At 39.2% G+C, this 22,731-nt stretch overlaps 1 protein-coding gene across 2 annotated transcripts in view; it reads right to left on the minus strand.

The window, feature by feature from the left end:
- The window catches only part of UNC13C (unc-13 homolog C), a 587,724-nt gene extending 565,413 nt beyond the window's left edge, over positions 1-22,311 (minus strand). The window contains exon 1 of one of the 2 annotated variants that reach the window (XM_060095294.1): positions 19,317-22,311. In XM_060095294.1, coding sequence (XP_059951277.1) covers positions 19,317-22,308 — 2,992 coding nt within the window. In that variant the 5' untranslated portion in view covers positions 22,309-22,311. The remainder of the gene's footprint in view (positions 1-19,316) is intronic. The other variant, XM_060095293.1, reaches the window with a different exon arrangement.
- Between the last annotated feature and the right edge of the window lie 420 nt (positions 22,312-22,731).

A 22,731-nucleotide genomic window follows, 5' to 3' on the forward strand; every position in this document is an offset into this window, starting at 1 on the left:
ACTGCTTCCAACTTCTTTGAGTCCTAGCTCCCCTTTTCAGTATTCACATGATTTGCAAGTTTCGCACTTCAATAGTAGTTGCACTTTTATGCACCACAGTGAAATGGTTCAACGTAAGTGCTTTCTAGTCAGAAAGACCTAGGTGTACCACTCTGAGTTTCTCTATAACGTGCCTCAGGCAAGTAGTTTAAACTCTCTATTCCCTGCCTTCCTCAGCTATAAAATTGGGGTAATAATAGTATTTTCCTCATTTAGTCATTGTGCAGAAATAAAAATATATAAAAGGCTTAGCACGATGCTTGTCAGTGGGTGAGCAATCAGAAAATGTCCATAATTATATTGCTATTTTAGCATCTACTGAGTACAGAAAAAGCAGCTTTTAATTCATTTGTACATTGAGATGAGTATATAATTTATTAATTATACAAGCATCTATACACATTTGAAATATAGTAGCAAATTATCTATTTGATAGAGTAACAACTAACCTGATTTCTAACACTAGAGCTTAGTTTGGCCTGTTTTGGGATGTAGTGTTCTCTTTAAAAAAAAATTGTCCAATTTATATGAGACATTCCCATGACCTCTTCTACAAGTATTCTAACACTATTCATGTAGCATTTGGAGACAAAATGGTTAGGTTTCTAAATTTCTTTGGGAATGAATACAAGACCGAAGGTAGGTAGAGACAAGTGTCCCTGGAAAGAAAAGGGTTATGGTCTGGATACAAACATCTCACCTTGGCTTGCAAGTCCCTAGCACGACAATAACTCTGTAACCTCAAGTCCCAGATGGCCAGCCTACAAAATTGCTCAAGTATTACTACCTGACCTGCCTTTTAAGACAGAGGAATTTACGACCACATCTTCATCTTTTCTTTCTCTTTCTGGCAGCCGATGACTTCATCTAAGAATGCAAACCCTGCTCTTTGATTTAACACCTTCCTTCTGTGTGAAACCTCTTTGTGAGTTGCTCGGACTTTTGGAGTCTCGTTCTGAACTGTCTCTGCTTCCCAGCATCATGCACTCATTCGTTCACTTTGGGATTGCTGACATCTTAGAGATGAAACCCTTCTCATCACCTGTAGAAATCAGCTTCCAATTCCCCTCAGAGTGATGGTGCACTCAGGCATTTCTCTGTAAATAAGGTCAGAGCTTGACACCTCCCTGGTAACAGAGGTGCACACACCCCCAGCAATGGGATTTAAAGTGGTTGGAATAAGCACAATGGAATTTGAAGGGAGCTCCCCATGCACGTGTGTCTCTCAGTGGGCAATGGAGAGTTCCTAGGAAGTCAATGTGAATTAGCAGTAAGTGTTTGCTGGGTGACTCTAAGTTCTCATCACCATCACCAGCGAATTATTGCTTATTTGTTTTTATTATATAAATAATATATGCTTATGATTTTAAAAAGAAAAAGAAAAACATAGGGAAGTATCTCACAAATAGGGTCATATAACATATGCTGGTCTACATTTTAGAGTTTTTTCAGCTTAAAATATCTCAAGCATCTAAGTATACCTCATTCTCTAGAATGACAGCAGAGTAATCCATTGTCTGGATACATTATACATTTTTAGCAACTCTCCTTTGACGAATGTTTAAGTTATATACTGCATTTCATATGACAATCGATGTTTAGGTTGTGTATTGTGTTACATATGCTCTGGTGAAAAGCCTTACACATGTGTATCTGAAACATCATTCAGAAGAGAAGAAATGATGAAAGAAAGGGTATGTTTATTTAAAATGCTGGTAGATATTGCTAAATTGTCCTGAAAGTGGTTGCTCCAATTTATATTATTGTTGGGGGCGGGGTGGATTTTGAAGTGTTTGTTTCAGACTTCTGGGATACCTTAAGTTATAGGTTATGGGAATGAGATAAATTCTTTCTAGCCTGTCTTTCTCACTCTATGGTCTCCCTCCTAACTTTAACATTTTTATGATATACACAGTGAAGTTGTACTTAACCGTTGAAGGAGTTTCTGAAGTCAGTTTCTAAGGAGGAAATCCTATGTAGTAAAAATTGCCTTTGAAGACATCTTAAAATGGTTAAAAAGTACAGTCTGTATAGTTTTGTGTCAACAAATTTGTATACTAATATGTATTCAAAAATGATAAAATGTATAGTAATGTGCAATGCAAATCAAGCAAATATGCAAAATAGAATTTCACATTACTGTATTCTTAAAGATAAATCCATTTTAGTTCAAGGAGATACTGACACTTCAAAGAAACTCAAGAATTAAGAATTACTGAGGGAGGGCTTCCCTGGTGGCGCAGTGGTTGAGAGTCCGCCTGCCGATGCAGGGGACACGGGTTCGTGCCCCGATCCCGGAAGATCCCACATGCCGCGGAGCGGCTGGGCCCGCGAGCCATGGCCGCGGAGCCTGTGTGTCCGGAGCCTGTGCTCCGCAACGGGAGAGGCCACAGCAGTGAGAGGCCCGCGTACAGCAAAAAAAAAAAAAAAAAAAGAATTACTGAGGGAAACACTTAATTCTCTTTCCCATCTTATATTAATCTAGCTACCCGTAGAAAACAGAATTAATGCCAGTGGTTCAAATGAATGTCTTTAAGAAAGGGACAGATGACAGAGTTGTGAGCTGAGTTAAGGAAGCAAAAAAAGGGATGGTAAGGTGTCCAGAGACTAGACACAGTGGAGAATGGTTACTGTGCTGGGGGCTTAAGGGCAAAGGGAGGGTAACAGTGTATCCAGTGCCCAGTGTCCAGTGTGAGAGGCTATGGTGTCTGACAGAAGCTGTAAACTGAAGAGATAAAACTACAACCAGAACTGAGACACTGAAACAGAAAGTGAGAAGAGATACCCTGACCTCCTTTCCCTTTGCCAGCTCATCTTCTGCAAACTTGACCAGAGCCTCCTGGAAAAGGAGATTGAATACAATAGGCAGGGATCAGCCTCCTGGAGCAGAGAGTAAGCCAGAGAAGTCAATTCAGGGGCAAAAGATCATTGAATGAATTGGCAGGAGGAACCACTAGCAGTATTTAAATTCCTCTCTCTCTCTATCTCTGTCTCTATTTCTCAAATCTCTCTCTGTCCATGGAGTTGAACTAGTTCAATGATGACATTCCACTGTATATATATGATGACATTCCACTGTTTATAATGTGGGATTTTAATAGTGAGGTCATTCCTGTTCGATGCTCTTCCTAGCCCACAAAAATGAACACCGAAAGGACATATAGGTTACATATACCCAAGAAGCTCAAAAAAGAAAAGAAAAGGAAAAAAAATTTAATTACCTAGGTATTACCTAGTATCTGTATCTCAGCTTTTCTCATCTGTGAAACAAGGGGACTGGATTAGAATGGGAGTTCTCCATTCTGGCTGGTCTTCAGAAACATAGGAAATCCTATTGACCATACACATTCCCAGATTCTTCTCCAGACCCAATGAATCAGAATCCTCAAGAGTGAGACCCCAGAACCTTTGTATGTAAAATTCACCCAGGTGATGCTGGCATGCATCTAGGCTTGTAAACAATTGTACTCAAGAGCTACAAGACTCCCAGATCCAAAATTCTATGACAATGATATAAAGTTAGAAAGGTGATTAGAAGAATCATTTTTCTTATCACCCAATAGAGAAAATTAGAAATTAAGATATATGTATAATATATATAACATATATATAATATGCATATACATATATATTTTTCTTATCACCCAATAGAGAATATTAGAAATTAAGATATATATAACATATATATAAATGATGTTTCTCTAACCTATTCAAAATTTTTAACATTTTCTTTTTTTATTTTTTATATTTTCAGATTTTCATTCTAATGTTGGTAAATAGAAGTTCACTGAGTATTTTTCATTTGTGTTCCTTCCTATAATTTAGGCATTGGTCTCTGATGCAGTCTTATATTAATTGCATCTATGCCATCATTAAGGTAGTATTTTAATAGTGGCATCCTTTTACTGCAATTCAGCATGTAGTTTTACAACTGACATGAGCAGAACCAGTCTCTAGTAAGTTCTCCAGCACAATTACTGTGGGATCTTGGACAAAACATCTAACCTCCAGGCCCTCATTTTCCTCCACTGTTAAATGACAGAATTGGTCTACATCATTTAGAATGTTCCTTATAGCCTAAAACACATTAGTCTAAGAAATGTCACATTAAATCTACATGTCTTCCTTTGTTTTCTGCTGTTTCATTTCAAAAGAGAGTTTGGATACAAATAAATGTAAAGATATTCCATGTTCATGGATTGGAAGAATTAATATTGTTAAAAATGTCCATACTACCCAAAGCAATCTATAGAGTTAATACAATCCCTATCAAATTACCCATGAGATTTTTCACACAATTAGAACAAATAACCCTAAAATTTGTATAAAACCATAAAAGACTTTGAATAGCTAAAGAAATCCTGAGAAATAAAATAAAGCAGGAGGCATCATACTTACTGATTGCAAGATATAAAATAGACACATAGGTCAATGGAACAAAATAGAGACCCCAGGAATAAACCCACACACATAGTGTCAATTAATCATTCTTTGACATAGATCTTAGTAATAATTTTTTTTGATATGTCTCCTCAAGCAAGGGAAACAAGAGCAAAAATAAACTAATTGGACCTCGGTTAAACTTAAAAGTTTTGTACAGCAAAGGAAACCATCAACAAAATGAAAAGGCAACCTACTATATGTTCCCACTTATATGTGGAATCTAAAAAATAAAACAAATGAATGAATATAACAAAACATAAACAGACTCACAGATACAGAGAACAAACCAGTGGTTACTGGTAGGGAAAGGGGTGAGGGGAGGGGCAAGATAGGTGAAGGCTATTAAGAGGTACAAACTACTAGGTATAAAATAAGTAAGACACAAGGATGTAATGTACAGCACAGGGAATATAGCCAATATTTTATAATACCTTTATATGGAGTATAATCTATAACAATATTGAACCACTGTGATGTTTACCTGAAAATAATATAATATTGTAAGTCAACTATATTTCAATAAAAATAAATAAGAGAGTCTGGGTTTTCAAAAAATTGGATACTTTGTACTAAAGGGAGTGTGATAAATAAACAATTGTCATAGTTATTTACACTTCAAACCTGAGTTATCAGTTTCCCAATGCAATAGGGAAGCCCAAGAGGTTGGACAAAGTTTCCAAGCATCACTCATGTTTATTCAGTCTTGTAATCAGATGTTTTCTTATCAACCTGATTTGATTTACCTTGACATGGAAATGACTTCCTTCCCCACAACTGCTCTTCTTTGTAAATAATTTATATTCACACTGAACAATGCCAGAGAAATCAAAGCCACCAACAGAATCAAATTACAGTAATAAATGGATACACTGATAACTAATAATGCTACTCAGCACTTCTATAATATTTCTCAGTCTGGAAGACATATAGAGTCATGTCTTTTCCATAAGAAAAGGCAAACCTTCTAATACTCCATTGACTATTAAAGTTTTGAGCAGAAAAGTGAGTTACCTAAGCAACGGACCATAAGAATCAAGGACCCATGTAACAATTCAGGGTGGTAACAGCAAAATGTGTGACAAAGTTCATCAGTGATATACAAAAACTGCTTTTGCTTAATAATTGGTTTTAATAATAATCTACCCATGTTATTTGATAACATACTTGACTGTGACTATTGTTAAATTAATGGAGCCAGATCAAAGCTTTACTGTTTTGGGTTTTTATTTCTGTAGTGTCTATAAAAGGCATCAATGAAAATCATTTGTTACCTGCCCAGTTATATATATGCACATTCACTCAGGCAAACACACACTTGTATTTCTTCCAAAATATTTGCACAGAAGTAATGTTATGATTCTTTACATGTCTGTCAGTCCTGCTAACTCCACCTCAAAAGTGTAGAAACTTCAAATTGTTTAAAGATGGTTTCATTCAAGCCTAACCTTATGTGAGCTTGGTTACTAAAACGGTGTGATTTCAGGATATGTGGACAAGTTCTGCTATCCAAAAACTAGATATCCCACCTGTTTGCCAAAGCCTAAAATGACTTTATCAGCAGGAAAACCTGTCACTGTATAACAGAAGAGAAAAGGCAAAAATGCAAATATCTTCAAGAGATACAGCTTGTTAACTGAAAATCAATTACAATAAATATCGGAGTCATTCTACAGATCAACGTTGGGAAGGGCAGGGGATGATGAGGGAGAGAGCGGTGACTATAGGGCACTTAATAATCAGAAGACATAGCACTGCCAGCCCAGAAGACTGCGGGCGAGGGGCTGGGGTGGGGGGTAAGAAGATGATGATGGAAGCCCCATTCACTCTGACACAATTTTGCCCCGATATTTTTCAACATGCACAGAAGTGTGTTTGCTCACTCACTGCTGTCACTAACAATAATTTCTAACCCAATTCACCTCACTGTCTGAGATCATTTATAAGGTCTCTCAAACCCAGGCATTCTGGTTGCAAATACCTTCATATTGTTCACAAGAGGCTGTATAGTAATTAAGAGCAAGTATCTGCACACTGGTTCTGATTAAGGTGACTCAGCTACGTAAATGACTACTAAACTTAATGGCCTAAGTAAGTCTTTAGTACCTCCTCGGTAAAATGAGGGCATTAATAGTCATGACCGCAGGTCTTAGTTTGGGTTTCCCCAGAAGTAGAGATTGGGACAAGAACATGAGGATAAGTTAGTTTCTTTGGGAGGTGGTCCCCGGAAGCAGGAAGGAGAAACAGTGAGAATGAGGCCGAGAGGGAGGACAAGCCAATCTAAGGGTGCATCACTGGGGCTGCTGCAGACAACAGCAGGCCCTCAAAAGCTGTGGTCTCCTAAAGGGTAGAAGGCTGCAGCATTTATCTAATAACCACCCAACACCTCTGCTTGAGGGTTGCTGATGGGAATCCCTGAACACCAGGGAGACTCCAAAGCAGAAATTCACAAGAATGAAGGCACCTGCCTGAGGTGGGAGGCTGTCAGTGAAAGATGAGGCTGAGCGCCCATGCTGTGGGACATGACGGCTGCAGCTGAAATCAGAGGAGGGCTCAGGTGAGTGACCTGGAATTCCAGAGACACCTGCTACAATCCCATTAGTTTCTGAAGACTTAAGTTGAAAAACACATGCAAAGTACTCACTTCTGTTATGTAGTTTGAAATGAATGTTACTTGTTATCTTTAATGTGATGACTCCTTTTCATCTTCAGCTTATTAGTAGTAATAATTAACAGCTACAAGTTAAATACTAATTAATTAATAATTAAATAGTAATTGTCATTAGTCATCCAGTGATTTAATTATATTTTCTGTCTTCACTTCTAATTATAATTACAATGTCCTTCACAGTATACATTCAGGTAAACGCTAATAAATATTTTTATAATAAACAACTGAATAATAATATTTGACTATAAGCCACAATGCCTCTTATTACAGTTAGCTCAAGGAATAATTTGGTTGTTTTTTTAATTGATGTACAGTTGATTTACATTGTTTTACTTTCTGCTGTACAGCAAAGTGATGCAGTTATACATATGCATGTATTCTTTTTTATATTCTTTTCCAGAATGCTTTATCATAGGATATTGAATATAGTTCCCTGTGCTAAACAGTAGGACCTTGTCATTTATCCATTCTAAATATACTAGCTTGCATCTGCTAACCCCAAAAGAAATAATGTTGAATTGACCTGAATTCGACGGTAACCCTATCAAGGAGAGAATCCAGATCTTTGCGTCTTAGGTTTTCTCCCTCCCCATGGCCCTAATTCTGAGCTCATCACACTCCTAGCACTCAATAAATGCTGTTGGACTTATTTGGTTCTCTTTGTTGAAACTGCCCTGAGGCAAAGCAGTTAACAAGTTAGAGAGTTCAGGCAGTTGCTTGTTTTTGCGTTCCATGGAAACACCGATAACTATAGTTATTAATACTGTGTCCAGCGCCTTGTGCCAAGCTGCCTATGCCCAGTCTTCCAAGCATTCAAACCACAAAAATAATCACATAACTGGTCACTTCCCAAATTCTAGATGGTTTAGTTCAGTTAAGAAACATATGGGAAAGTAACTGTAGCATTGGACTTCGGGCTCGAATTTCTCAGAAATAGTTTAAGATCAGAGGAAGAAGTCTTTACGCTTTTTAGGTAGGTTGGCTCCCTACTGATTACTTACTGGTTTGGAGGAAAACCTATCTTTTTAAAAAAATTTAATTTAATTTAATTTTTATTTATTATTTTTTTTAAATAGGTGACCAACTGTGGAATCAGGTAATGATATCTTTTCTTTTTTTCTTTTTTCATTTTTTCTGGCTGCGTTGGGTCTTCTTGCTGTGTGCGGGCTTTCTCTAGTTGCAGTGAGTGGGGGTTAATCTTCATTGTGGTGCACGGGCTTCTCATTGTGGTAGCTTCTCTTATTGTGGAGCACGGGCTCTAGGCATGCAGCCTCAGTAGTTGTGGCTCATGGGCTCTAGAGCGCAGGCTCAGTAGTTGTGGCGCACGGGCTTACTTGCTCCGTGGCATGTGGCATCTTCCTGGACCAGGGATCGAACCCATGTCCCCTGCATTGGCAGGGGGATTCTTAACCACTGCGCCACCAGGGAAGTCCCTTTAATTTTATTTTTATCACATGGAGATACTATTATTATTTACATTTTGTCAGTGAGGAAACAGCCACAGAGAAATTAAACAACTTGCCTAAGATTGAACAGCTTGTAGGCTGACTCCAGAGCCCATGCTTTTAACCACTCTGTTAGGCCCCCTCATTGCTGGTCACTGATGGATACTGTGACAGATGCCAGGGCACACAGCACAGCCTCTGAAGCCCAGGAGCTCACCACCTATGAGGGGGGTGGCAAGCAAACAGGCACTCTCAGCACAATGGCCCACTGTTTGTCTGGACCTTGTCCTAAAAGTACTGCAAAGATGTTTTTTTTTTTTTTTTAATAGATTTGCAGGTTTGTATGTATCTCTGGATACACAGAGGTGACAGATTGTGAGGGAAACAGGGAGAACCAGAGTAAAAAGGCAGGAAGACTAGTTAGGAAATCCTAGCAATAGTCCAGGCAAGAGATGATGGTTGCTAGAATTAGGGGAGACACAAGGAGTTAGAGAGAATGTGCCGTGGTTGAGAGACAATTAGAAGGTAAAATGGTCAGAGCTTGTTAAATGACTGAATTCAAATTCGAAATCTTTGGCAGAAGCTTCCAGTGAGCCAAGTCTTAAGTCCTGTGCTCAAGCCAGGGCTGCCAGGAGAAGGGAGAAGGAACTTCCAGCCAACTGCAGCATCTGCAGCAGGACACAGGGCACTACTTCCCTCCAAGGGCTCACACACTCAGGAACATCAATAAGAAAGGAATTCAGATGGTTGGCAGCCCAAAATAAGACAAATGTCCATAAGGTGTGACAAGGAAGCGTCCAAGAAGGATGACTTCCTGACCTGAGCATACAGGGAGATGTGGTGCCATTTACTGAGATAGGAAATCCAGGAGGAGAAACCAGATTAGGAGACAGAGGAAGAAAAGAGTTTGATGATAGGCATGATGAGTTTGAGACCTACAGAATATGCCATTTGAATGAAGTCTTACAATTCATTACGGCCAATCCCTTTCAATGGTTTTCCATGGTAACTAGGGGAAAAAAGTCCCAACTGCTCTACAAGACTCAGAAAACTCTGGCCTCTGGATATTGCACCAGATTTGTTTCATACCATTCTCTGCCTTGCCTGATGAACTCCAGCCGCACCAGGCTTTCTTTAAGTTTCTCAAATATATCATACCACTTTCTGTCTTAAGATCCTGGTCCAATCCACTTCCTCTGCCTGGAATGTTTTTTTTCTTTCCCTTAGCCTAGTTCAAGGTATTCATTCTTCAGATATCAGATCAAATGTCATTTCCTCAGGGGAGTCTTCTCTAAACTTCAAATGATAATATGCCCTCTTAACACTTTGTACTTACTTCTCCAGCAGTTAGCCAAGTTTAAAATGATGGATTTTTGTATTTTTGAAATTTAAATTCATCACAACCACTTAACAAAGACGAAGACCAAATAAGATTTGTCAGTACTATATGCCAGATGCCCAGCCAGGCAATTATATACTTACTGAGGAATAAGTGAACTAGTCGGTGAATTAATGACTGAAAGAATAAATGTATGATATACATTTGGGGAAGGGAGAGTTAGCCCAAAGACATTGATTTGGGACCATCAACACAAAAAATGGTAACAAGCCAGTGGAGCGTATGAAATCATTCAAGAAAGAGTGAAAGGAAAAAAGCACTTAGTATCTATTATTAACTATTAACTGTTAAGCATTTCTTAATGTGATCCATGAATCATACTGCATTGAAATTAACTAAAGATTTGACCAAGGAATTTATATTTTAATCCAAGTGCTCCCAAGTGATCCTCATGCATTCTAAAACCTGAGAACAACTAACTTTAAGAATCAACAGAGAAATACCCTTGACATAGCCCCAGAAGTTTGTGTTACAGACCAGGTGTTCTAAAGTCCGGAAGGAAGAAGCGTAAATGTACACAAGTAGCTAAGAGCATGCTGTTGTGTACAGAGCACCAGAGTAGGACTCAGAAGTCCTGGAGTTGATACCTGGTCCCATCGTTTGCCAGTTTTACAACCTACATAACTACTAGTAATTACCTTAAGGTAACAGAGACTTGAAGAGGTTGGCTCTCTCACTGGTGTATTATGAGAATTAAATACAGGTGATAGTTAATTCTAAAAAACATGAAAATTGCTTTATGTGTTTAGAAAATGCAAAGGGAATGTTGATCAACTTGGGAATTTTCCTACTGATTTTCCTCACATAGTAAAATACCACTGTTAACACTGAGTGAATTCACATCTTCTGTCTCTGTGCATGCCCACGTGAGTGTGTGTGTCTTCAATTGTAATCACTAAAGAACAAAATAGAAAACGAAAGCCATGGGCTTTCCACAAGACATCATTAAGCATCAGAAAAGGTGTTAAAGGGGAAGCTTAACCTACATTTCTGGGAAATAATATCATATCCAGTCTGTCATTTCTTGTTGCCACTATTACATGCAGCCAACAATTTTTTATCACAAGTTTCACAGAAATGGTACCTGGATAATCATGTTGCCTGTAATAATATCATGTAAAATGGAAAACTGGTCTGATAGCTTGAGTACTGGCTTATGATTCGGGAGAACAGCTTGTAACTGTAGCTCTGCTTACAAATCCGTGCTGTCAGGTAAATCAACGTTTTGCCACCTCAGGTTTCCATCTTATAAAGTTGAATAGCAATACTTAATGTCTAAAATCCCAAACTAGGCAGTGGTGAGTAAGCACATAGAATCCAGAAAATAAATGCCTAATTCTAAATCCTGGTTCTGCTACTTATTTTTTTTTTTTTTTCTCCTCTTAGAAGAATTACAGTGTCTCTGTTTCTCATCTATAAAATGGAGATGATAATAGTACCTAGCTCATAGGATTATTGTGAGGATTATATAACTTAATATAGTATAAAATATTTAGAATAGTGTCTGGCACATAACAAAGCACTCAATAAGTGTCACCTACTGTTAAGCTACCTATCTTATGGGGTTCCTAAGAAAATTAATGTGTGTGTTTGTGTGTGCCAATGCTACATTAAAAAATATCCACACACACATCAAGTTTCATACTTTGAAATCAGTACTATCCTTTTTAAAGTAGTAATCATGGTTGAACTGGAGAAGAAGTAAGGGAGAAGTTGGAGGCAGTGAAGATGATTGGGAGGAGTAGAGAGCGATACATTTATTCTAAATAAAGTGACATTGCTCAAAGTATCTTTGGGATCTTTGGGGACTGCATACAGAGTCATATCACAGTCGCTGGAATCTGCTGAATGTTAGTCATTTTTATCCTCTAAGGGTTTCTTTTATTTTTGGAAGTAGCTGAGACCCAGCATGAACCAAGTTTGATGAAAGAGGTAGTTGACAAGATTCCATAACATACTTCCCTTTTAAAATGAAGAAGAAGAAAATGCACACCATAGGTTGGAATAAACCATGGTGAAGAAGTCCATTAATGCATTTAGTTCCTTCTGGTCTTGTAGTCTATGGAGGCAACCTAAGCTAATACCTTATCACGTGGAACAGTTCTGTTTGCGGTCAGGGTATCCCGGCAATCTGAGGCTCAACATCAAGTCATTCTGCCTGAAAATTGGGCTCAGTCCTTGGATGCCAGTGGAACAATCAAACTTTTTTTTTTTTTACCTATATTAGAGACTCATTCCTGACCATGGACCTCAGTTCAGGCAACTAGGTCGCCCTCTGGATGACCTATTTAGTATATCAATCCCACTGGGATTTGCTTTCCTCTTAATAGTTCCCATTCTGGGATGTGCAGATCCTTTCCTAGTCCCTAACCAGGTAACCAAGGTCCAATTAAAAAAAAAAAAAAAAAGCCTTCCTGGAGAAAATTCTCTTTTTTTTTTTTTTTTGCAATACGCGGGCCTCTCACTGTTGTGGCCTCTCCCGTTGCACAGCACAGGCTCCGGACACACTGGCTCAGCGGCCATGGCTCACGGGCCCAGCCGCCCCACGGCATGTGGGATCTTCCCGGACCGGGGCACGAACCCGCGTCCCCTGCATCGGCAGGCGGACTCTCAACCACTGCGCCATCAGGGAAGCCCCTGGAGAAAATTCTTACCCACCTCATGTACCCAGTTCTCTTTGTTCCTGGCTGTTCTGTATCTCCCCAACTGATAAGCAGAGTTAGACTCTCGATGCCTTGGTAGCCATCTGTAGCCTGAGGTATACTTCCCAAGTAGCAGAGTTTCTTCTGCTGCACTGGACTTTCTCTCCTCACTTCCTCCTTGGATTTATCTCAGAGTCTGAATCATTCCCGTGGGTATATCTATTTCAGGTCCCAGCTCCTCCAATTCTAATCTAATCAATAACAATTGATTAGGCTATACTTTGCTGTGTCTTACACCAGACTACAGAGTTTCTTTATTTTATTCCACACCACATAGAAAATTCTCACATGATTCACAATTTCTATAGAATATATCTCTCTATTTGAACCTGCAGAAAGTGTATGAACAATGACATTAGCCGAAACAAACAAACAAAAACTTATTCGAGATTTTGACATAATACCTTTTCTTGAATCTCTGGAATTTGGAAATCGCACTGCAGGCTTTGAAGTGATACTCTTAGTACAATCTGGAAATCACCACTTTCATCATCAGTTAATATTTCCCTTGAAAAATGTGTTTTTAGTTTCCCTACAAAGACAAGTGTTCCAGGTATACAGCTGGGAGCCATTAATAATTATAATAAACAAAATCTTTGAACCCTGCATTTTCATTGTTCCTGGTAATAGCCGGCTTTCGTGTATCCTTGTGAATTTCTTCCCTACCTCCTGTAAAATGCTTTCATTTCTCAAAAACTACTATTATCGGCACTTCCTCACTCTTAATAAAGTCTTTTAATGTGACAAGTGTCACCCTTCCAGATTTTGTAAACTTCTTAAAAATGTGAAAATATCTCATCCCAAACTATTATCACTCACTTTGTGTTAACAGAGATCAATACTTACTCCAGAAGCTAACACAAAACTGGCTGACCTTAAAAGCACAACTTATTTGTATGCTTAAAAATATGAGCTATGGGCCTCCCTGGTGGCGCAGTGGTTAAGAGTCCGCCTGCCGATGCAGGGGATACGGGTTCGTGCCCCGGTCTGGGAGGATCCCATGTGCCACGGAGCGGCTGGGCCCGTGAGCCATGGCCGCTGGGCCTGCGCATCCGGAGCCTGTGCTCCGCAACGGGAGAGGCCACAACAGTGAGAGGCCCACATACCGCAAAAAGGAAAAAAAAAAAAAATATATGAGCTATGGGGCTTCCCTGGTGGCGCAGTGGTTGAGGGTCCGCCTGCCGATGTGGGGGACACAGGTTCGTGCTCCAGTCCAGGAGGATCCCACATGCTGCGGAGCGGCTGGGCCTGTGAGCCATGGCCACTGAGGCTGCGCGTCCAGAGTCTGTGTTCCACAATGGGAGAGGCCACAGCAGTGAGAGGCCCGCGAACCGCAACAAAAAAAAAAAAAAAAAAAAAAAATTTTGAGCTATGCCCTTTCATGACAAGACTTGCCCACACCTGCAATGGGATGTCATGGAAAGAGCATCAGATGCTGAATTCTATCATACGTACATCAATTTCCATCAATACTCTTATTAGCTGTATAGACTTTGACCTGCTTTTGCCTCATTAAGACTCAGTTATCTCATTTACAAAGTGGGGCTAATACTACCCAACAAGGATTAAATATGTACTTAAAATTTCTAGAGGTGAATAGGATAGGAAGGTGTTAAATATATGTTGGTTCTGTCCCTATCTCTTAGCTCCATCTCACACCAGCATATACTCTAAGACCTTTGGGTCCTCTTGGAACATACCACCATTACCTCTCTCCCCATGCAACTGATTTATAAACACATTTGTATTCTGAGTCCCAGTCCTGTCTCCTAGAAGAATTACTCCCTTGGGTATTTTGGGCTTTCTGTCTAGCAAGAAGTAGAGATGCCAGCTGTGTCTAAAGCCTGTAAGGGCCGTTGGCCACTTCACTCTTCATGGGTCTCCTTTCTAGATCATAATCTATTTCAAAAACCAAGACAATCACTTTATATTACAGGTAATTCTAGAGTATTTAGAAGCAAACAACACTAAACCAAAAGTGTATTGCTATGCATAGCGTTTTAATAGAACATTTTACAAATGGGTTGCCTTCTGCTATTACCAGTACTGCTATACTTGCCTTGAAGAAGGATATTTCAATTTCAAGGAATACACATATTGTTCTCTATATTTTAATGTGTATAAATTACCAAAACCTTTTCGTAAGTGTAATACCCTACTGCTCTGGAGAATTAGAAAATCATTCTCCATTTTAAGAAAATTATTCACACGTTTTCTTAGGCCGATTCTATCTCTTCTAATTTGAAAAGAAGAGATGAAACAACACTATGCGGGAAGGTATAATATTTGTTGCACAGTGCTTAGCAGCACTCTTAAATTGTGCTATGATGCTCACCTGCATCAGGCATCATGTTAAAAAGGCAGACCCCATCGCTCCTGACCTAGACTCTCCACAGGGGAGGCCCAGAGGCAATCAAAAATTTAAGAAGCACCTCGTGATAGACAAACTTGGGCCAACAAACCTCCAAAACTTAGTTGAACTATTTATTCTTCAACATTAACCTGGAATTTAAGTAAATTCAACTAAGTTTTTAGAGATGTATAAGTAACATCATCATAGAAAGAAAGATGTGATTAATGGAGCCAAAGGAGTGAAAAGTCCTGTTTGCACTCTCTATCACATTTTCCCTATTGTACTATATTAAAATATATCTAGTAAAATTGTCTTTTTGATGGAAAGAAAGAAGACTAAAGTTATTTGAATTCTAAGAGTTCTCCACTTTGTATGGAACTAGATAGCCAAGTAACTTAGAAAGGAGTCTAGCATTTAGACTAGATGAGATAAATAAATATGTGTGGACTAGATAAATTTGCCAGATACTGGGACAGGCTGTGGCATTACAGTAGCAACAGAAAAAGCAATTCACTCACGGACTTTATAATCTGTCTAGGAGCAGCCTCTTTCAGAACCTACAGACAGCCTGGAAATGGCATTTCAAAACAAAACAAAATTTTTGTTCTTTGCTAGAAAAATTTACTGCAAACTGACTTTAGAATCAGGTAAAGTGTATTCAGACTTCAGAACATCATCCTTCAAGCAGTTGTTGTTCGCTATTTATTGGGCTCTACCAGCCTTGATTTATAAGATGAACCATGGATTTGAAGTAGAAAAACTGGGAATGAACTATTTCATAACAAAACCCTAGTGCCTGTCCTATTAGTCCTGTTTTCTCATGAAAATCCTTTAGTTGGAATAAGGCTCATGGCTAATGCCACCCCCATTTTCATCATGTTTCTCCACCTTCAAACATAAACAAAACAACCTTTGAGGTGAATAAGCATATAGCTGCTCTAAATAAACAAATTAGCCATCTATTTAATTCTGGATTCAGCCCCTTACTAACTGTATAACACTGAAAAAGTTATGGAAGTTTTCAGCATCTCAGTTTCCTCACCTGTAAAATGAGATAATAATGGAATCAAATTCATAGTGATGCTGTAGGGAGCAAAGGGATAAAAAGCAGATAAACTGCCTGGAATGTGCCTGGGATATAGTAGCGCTCAATAGTAAGTTTTTATCTCTAATCATACTTCTGAACTCTCAGTAGATAAAGTCATAGTCTTAGCAATTAAACGTCACAGTTTGGATTTGGATTTGGGTTTGACTTCAAAGCTTGTGCTTTTTTTTTTTTAGTATCCTGCTTCCCTTGATTCAGGCATTCATCCAAGGTATTAATTCAGTGCCATCTCTGTATAAAGCACTGGTCTAGGCACAGTGCAGATGAAGGGATGAAAAGACAAGACCTCTGGCCTTCAGATAACAGTTTAGAAGAGAACATGAGGAATGAACATAAATCGTCAATATATAAGGTGGAAGCCAGAGCCATAAGAGATAGATATAGGGAAATTCAGAGGAGATAATAATTAATTCCAGTTGATGGGTGGTGAGGGGCTAGAGGTAGGGGATCAGATGTTCATCATCATGGTGTGGGTTTCAGGCCAGCTACACAAGCAGGCTCCAGCAACAAGAGAAGAATATGGCCTCATGGGGGTTCTGGCTACACACAGTCTAAAATCTCTTTCCCCACTGGCCTGCTGTTCAAGGTGAAGATTCTCAGAAACACTAGTACCAAACATCCATGTACATTGGGGTCTTTAATAAATCCCTCTTTACCAGGATCCTGAAGACAAAAGTTGAAATAAATGATTCAAATTTATGAGCTAACATTTCCATCAAATAATGACAAGAGAACCACATCCCACATCGTTTACAGCAAGAGCTCTAAGGTCCAATCTTGCCAGGTTAGTAATGGAGAAAAGACAGCACTGCTACCTAATGGTGACTGAGTGGTCATGGAGAGAAAAATCTGTTGGCATCTACCCAAAGCCCAGTAAGCAGATGGCTATGGACATGAAACCCATCATGACGACCGGCAACTCACTGGGATGCTCTGAGCCGGGAAGGGGCCTGAAAAATGCCCTTCTTTGGCTGTCCTTCCTCATGAGGCATATTGGCGGCACAGGAGGGGGACAACTGCCTGACTGCTGCCAAAGGGAGAAGAGATGGCCTTTAAAATCTAGGCTACCGCAACCTCCTGGGTAGTCAATCTGGTGCCTTTCAAGCAACCAGAGAGCATCTTAAAGATGTGTGTATGATTTCCTCTAGGATAAATGATATCCAACAGATTCCATTCAAATCTGGCTCATAGGATAACAAGCCAAGCTCCAAGATGTAGAGGGGTCTGAGTCCTCTGTTGTCAGGCCTGGTGTGTCAGGTATGTGACACCGATTGTTTCACCTTCTTAGGATTCTGAAGTGGGTGGTGTGTGGATAACCAAGTGTATTTATGTCTTCTGAGGATAAATGCCATTGAATGACTAGGATTGTTAGCTATGTAAATGGTCATTATTAGTAACAATCTACCTTGCAGAAGTTTGCTAATTTGGGGTATTTTTTAAGTTAATGAAGATCCACTTTTTTTCTGAAACGTATAGTTTCATTGTATTTATAATATTGCCTAACATTTCAGATACCTTAACCAGTTAGCACTAAAACGTTCATGGATTGCATCACAACAAACAGACACACACAAACATATATATACACACTGCTTATTCTTAATATGCCTTTAAGTAGACCTCTCTGAATCTACAGTAAGTAAAATACACTGTCAAGAAGCTGACCTGTATTTCAAGAAACTATGAATTGAGTTTCAGTAATAAGAATATCTAATATTAAAAGTCACTCTGAAATAAGATAGACATTATTCCAATATGAATTACATTTACATAAAATTTTTGACTACTTGGCCCTTCCAAATCAATTTTAAAGATAGTTGAGAACTTTTCCCTGAAAAAAAATAACAACCAAAAAACACAGCCAATGTACCCAAGATGCCCTTGACTTATATTGTTCTTTAAATAAATTACATAAGATATGTTGTTTTATATGGACAGGATTTTAGAGCAGAGAACCCTAATAGTTATTTCACTTGCTTTAGGGCCTGAAACAGTTTAACCATAAAGGTATCTGATTATTCAATGATCCACCCATGTCAACCAGAAAATGGTCAGTTTGGAGTAGTATCTGATCACAATTTTGCTTAAGAAAAAGAAGCCATAATCAGCTACTGGCTGAAGAAATTATTATATTATTTCATAATAGCAAGTAACACTTGATCATATAAATATATACACTTATGGAGTATTATGTACAGTAAGTATTTTAAAGATGACAATGCCATAATCAAGGAAACCATTAACAATATGTAATTCATTAAAACTGAGATTATATCAAACTATCCCAAAGATATAGAGATAAGCATGCAAATAACATAAATGGTAAGGGATTGAGGTAAGTGCAGATGAAGTTTGGTTGATAAATAAAAAGTCAAAAAAATTTTTATTTACATGCAGCTACTTTTCCAAAGTATATGATCCAAAATTGTTCCCCCAGGAGGTCAAGTAAAATTATTAGGTAAGGTACTGCTTTCATTTCCATAATGGGCAAGAGACTTCTACTCCACTCTGGGAGGAAGCTACTCAACTCTATCTCCTTTATCCTCCAAAAAAGTGACTTGTGACCACTCAGGTACAGCCTAGGGTTTTGGCTCTAATACCTTCCCTCAGCTGTATCGGTGGTAGTGAGGGAGGTTGTCGTCCTCCATGGTATGGGCTGGGGTTGGCTGTGCAGAACTAGCTCTTCCTGCTGGCAGGCTCCAAAGTATAGATTTGATGGGAAAAGGAGTGGGAAATCTGGGAGTCCATCTTTCCTAATTCTTTAAGACTAATTTTATCTTTTTCCCAATCCCTGTAAAACCTAACAGGACCAAAAAGTAGACACCAGGCTGCTCTTTGATTTCATTCATTCTTCCTTTGATAACTGATACAATAAAGTTGGAAATATGAAATGGGGTTTTTGCTTAATCCTAGCACAGAAATCTTGAGCCACAGAGTATAGGGCTTATTTTAGTATGACCTATCTGAAAACACTTTGATTTTAAATCATCAAGCCCAACTTGTTGGGGGAGTTGAGTAAAATAAAATCCTTCTCAGAATAAACATGCAAATTCCTTGAAAGTAAATTCCTTCCCCCAAGAGTAAACATAGAACATGCTCTAAAGAACACCACCCAAAGGTAAAACACAATGAGCTCATAATGTAGCATTTAAACATAAATACCTCCAGCCAGGATCTTCTCTTCCAATTCTGCCATTTGCTTCTTATAGGCTTTCAAAGCTGCTTCTTTGAAAGAGGGACGAATCTTCTTTGGCTTTATGATTTCCAGGGGTTTTTCAGGGATGTTTTGGTTTTCATCTTCTTTTATTTTCATTTCAGCTGATGTTTCCTTTAAGGGTTCCAATCCCCCTTCACTAGCCACATCATCTCCCTGCCCATCATAACCCTCATCTTGTGGGGTTTCATAAGGTGTTTCATATGAAGGGTGATCATATTCCTGAATTTGTTCATCTGTTTCAGTAATACTAGTCCTGTTTTCTAGCTTAGCAAGGACTTGTTCCACCACTTCAACATAATCTGTTTCATTATCAGCCACTGGTTCACTATAGTCTTCCTCATCCTCTGCTTTGTAGTAATAAGGCTCTGTGTAGACATCAGAGTCAAGCGTGGTACTTGATTCATTTGCAGTTGATTGGGATGATGTTCTAAATCTCCCAATTAAGGAAGAGCCACTGTCCTCATACCCACTGAGACTCTGTGTGCTTTTGTTCCATACCACTTCCAAGGCTGATTTAGCCCTCTGTAGTGTGGATCCAAATTTGGGGAAGCTGAAAGCCTTATCAGTAAGGTCAATGCTTAATCGACTATGCCAAGATTTGGGTGGGGCATCCTCTGAGTCATCACTTTGCAATTCACTTTGACTTCGATACATCATGGATAACTGGTTTTGGTTTTGGTACAGCTCATTAGAATTAGCTTCCTGATAAGAATTATATTGGCCAACCCACTGTCCTTGTAGTTCATTATCCAACCCAGGGCATGGAGATGAGTTGTCATCTTGGGTTAAATCATAGCTCTCAGAGTCATCCTGAAGGACACTGTGGCACTTTCCCAAGTCTTCTAGGTCTTTATGGTAAACATCTAGTTGTTGAACAGATAGACTGTTTGTGTCATAGTCAAAAACTTCCTGGGTGGATGAATCTAAACCTAAATCAGCTCCTTGCTCTACTTGATTCCATTCCTTCCATGGAGAAAGATCTTCATGGAAAGAGAGCTGAGAATCACTGTAGTGACTCTGGTCTCCAGATGCACACACCATGCTATTACTCACTCCACTGTCCACAGTTTCTGTGTTCTCAATTTCACTCTGTACTTGGACACCCTGAGAAGCCCCATTCAAACACTGATCCTGAGGGCTGTCATACAAGGGAGGCGTACCCTCCTGTTTCCTCTGCCAAAGTTCCCGGTCTGAAGACGACAGGAGGGAGCTTCCATTAGTTCTAGTGAAAAACTGATTTTCTGAAAAATCCTCCGAATAAGATTGACACAATTTAGAAAAGTCTGATTCAGAATGACTAAGTTTAGTGGTGAAAAAATCACTCTGTGAGTGCCAGAGAGGTGTTGCAGCTGCATAATAGGTTGTGGTTTGCTTTGCCAAGTTATCTGATTCTGGCAAATACAAGGAAATTTTATCATATTCTGATTTATTTGCAATTCTGCTGCTACTAGAAGTTTTATTCTTGGCTCTAGCATTGTGTGATTTTGAACTTGACTTGGAAGTACTTCCTTTTGTTGGAAACTCTGACTTGGAAAGCACAGCATAACTGTTTCTATTAAGTTCAGATTCCAGCTCTCTATCACTGTCATCAGGTGACTGCCAACTGTTCTTCTTCATTTTGGGCTCTGGAGTAGACAGCTTTATATCCATGCTCTCATATGTCTGGGAGGATGGTATCCCTCTCTCTTTTCTTTCTTTGATGTCATGAGTAAGAACATCTGTCGAGATTCCGATGCCTGTTCCTTTGAGTTTATATGATTTTTTTAAGACAGAATCCCTTTGCTGAGGGGTTTCAAAATACACAAGGATGGGTCGAGGCTTTGCACTGGGGCAATCCCTTTGGTGTCCTATCCTCTGAGCAAATTCAACTTTAATAGCATTTGGTGCATCTGAAAAACCCATTTTATCTATTAGAATTTGGTACACCACACTTTCAATGTATTCAAATCTTTCTTCGGGCACATTTAAGAATCTCAGGCTTGCCTTGCTACCCATATGACCTAAGTGTTTAATATAATCATGGATGTCCCTGGTTTCCCTCCGAGACTGGACAAACCCTGTACGGAGTTGCTCAATTTCACTTTGTACAACCTCCACGCTGCTGGAGATCTCATCGATGGAATGCTTGAGAGCATTGACATGCCCTCGGAGTTCAGAAAGTTCTGTTTCAATCTGACTTATTCCCTGAAGTTCCTTAAAGATCATTTCCATGACATCCTGTGTTTGGCTAATGCAGCCAGAGGAACTGAATCCGGCCTCCAGGGCACTGGTCTTTGGGTTTCGGGCAGTTCTGTCCAAAGATTTGCTTCTGATTCCCCAGGTTTTCTTCATTGTGCTCAACTCTGAATCCGAGGAGACACACTCTTGACTCTTTTTCCATTTCCTCAGTTTGCGTAAAGCTCCTAGTTTTAAGCTATGCAGAGTGCGTTCCCCATCGGAGCTCCCTTCTGAGGGTGCCAGGCTGCTTGAACTCTTCCTGTTGCGTCTAACTGGCATCGTGTGTGTTGATTGTGCCTGGTTTTCTGTACTGCTCCTTAGTTCACTGAGTGATTCTGAGTAGGAACTCTCAATGGAAGATAACTCCTGAAGGATATCCTCATCCTCACCATTGGTTATATGAATATTTTTCTGGAGGCCATTGGCAATAGCTACTCGGTAACTGAATGTGGGGGAGAGGGAAAATTCTTTGTTAGCCTCGTCTTCTTCAGTGGATAAGTTGCGAGCGGATGAACACTTTGCAATCTTCTTTACAGTGCTTTTCAAGGTATTAGAAAATTTAGGGGGTTTGGTCTGGCCAGCAATAAGAATGTCTTGATCCTTTTTCGGCTGACGATTCTCTTTTTTTTTGGTTGTATTTCCCAATTTCTTTGCAAACATTCCTTTGCAAAGCTTATGGATGTAAGGTAAAATCAGGCTCTTGAAAAGATTAGCCACCATGGAGAGCAATTAGTGCAAGCTTTTCTGTCCCAAAGAAGTAAGTAAGGTATCAGGATGGAAATCTGTAAATCCAAGGCCAGCATCACTGTTCAGATGTCCTGTGAATCACTGAAATAGCAGGAAGAGCCTCTGTGTCTCTGCCACAATGTCAGTGTCCTGGGAAAACCAGAAGCCAAGCTCCATTTATGAAAGACATTCATTCACTCTTGGAGGAGGGGTTTCGTGAATCGCTTTCATTTCCACATAACTTCATGCAGTACCTAAAAGAAAGGAACGTTAAAATGAATATCAGAATTCAATCCTAGATTTATCCCATTTCCAACATTTTTCAAAGCTATTCAAGATACACAATGTGTGAAAAATTGCAGAGGGGAAAGGGAAATATCTGAATTTCAACACAGTTACTTTTAAAACAACTAGTTA

The sequence above is a fragment of the Mesoplodon densirostris genome, chromosome 4, assembly GCF_025265405.1.
Source record: "Mesoplodon densirostris isolate mMesDen1 chromosome 4, mMesDen1 primary haplotype, whole genome shotgun sequence".
NCBI lineage: Eukaryota > Metazoa > Chordata > Mammalia > Artiodactyla > Ziphiidae > Mesoplodon > Mesoplodon densirostris.